The sequence below is a fragment of the Mesitornis unicolor genome, unplaced genomic scaffold, assembly GCF_000695765.1.
Source record: "Mesitornis unicolor isolate BGI_N332 unplaced genomic scaffold, ASM69576v1 scaffold40653, whole genome shotgun sequence".
Taxonomy (NCBI): Eukaryota; Metazoa; Chordata; class Aves; order Mesitornithiformes; family Mesitornithidae; genus Mesitornis; species Mesitornis unicolor.
The window spans coordinates 1,678-1,960 of NW_010173378.1; the positions used below are offsets into that span (position 1 = coordinate 1,678).

The 283-nt window shown below is 66.1% G+C and overlaps 1 protein-coding gene across 1 annotated transcript in view; it reads left to right on the forward strand.

Moving 5' to 3' along the window:
• The window catches only part of RNF215 (ring finger protein 215), a gene marked incomplete at both ends in the record, with an annotated part of 1,760 nt that extends 1,618 nt beyond the window's left edge, over positions 1-142 (forward strand). The window contains 1 exon segment of the mRNA XM_010180711.1: positions 5-142. Coding sequence (XP_010179013.1) covers positions 5-142 — 138 coding nt within the window.
• Between the last annotated feature and the right edge of the window lie 141 nt (positions 143-283).

The following is a 283-nucleotide window of genomic DNA, read 5'->3' on the forward strand; positions in this document are numbered from 1 at the left end:
GCAGCTGGACCTGAAGCACCGCATTCGGCGGCGGCTGTCGGCACTGAAACCTCGGCGCTACCATCCTGGCAAACCGCTCCGCAGCCAGGCCTGCGAGATCGATAGCTGCGCCGTCTGCTTGGACCAGTTCCACAAGAGCCAGGTAGGGACTGGGGGGGACTGGTGCTGCACTGGGAGCCTGGAGCCTGTCCTAGTCACCGCTTGGTGCCACCCATGCTTGTGCCATCCCTTTGCTGCCCGGGGCTGAGCTTCCCTGCGCTTGCCAGGGCCAGGGTGTCCCTGC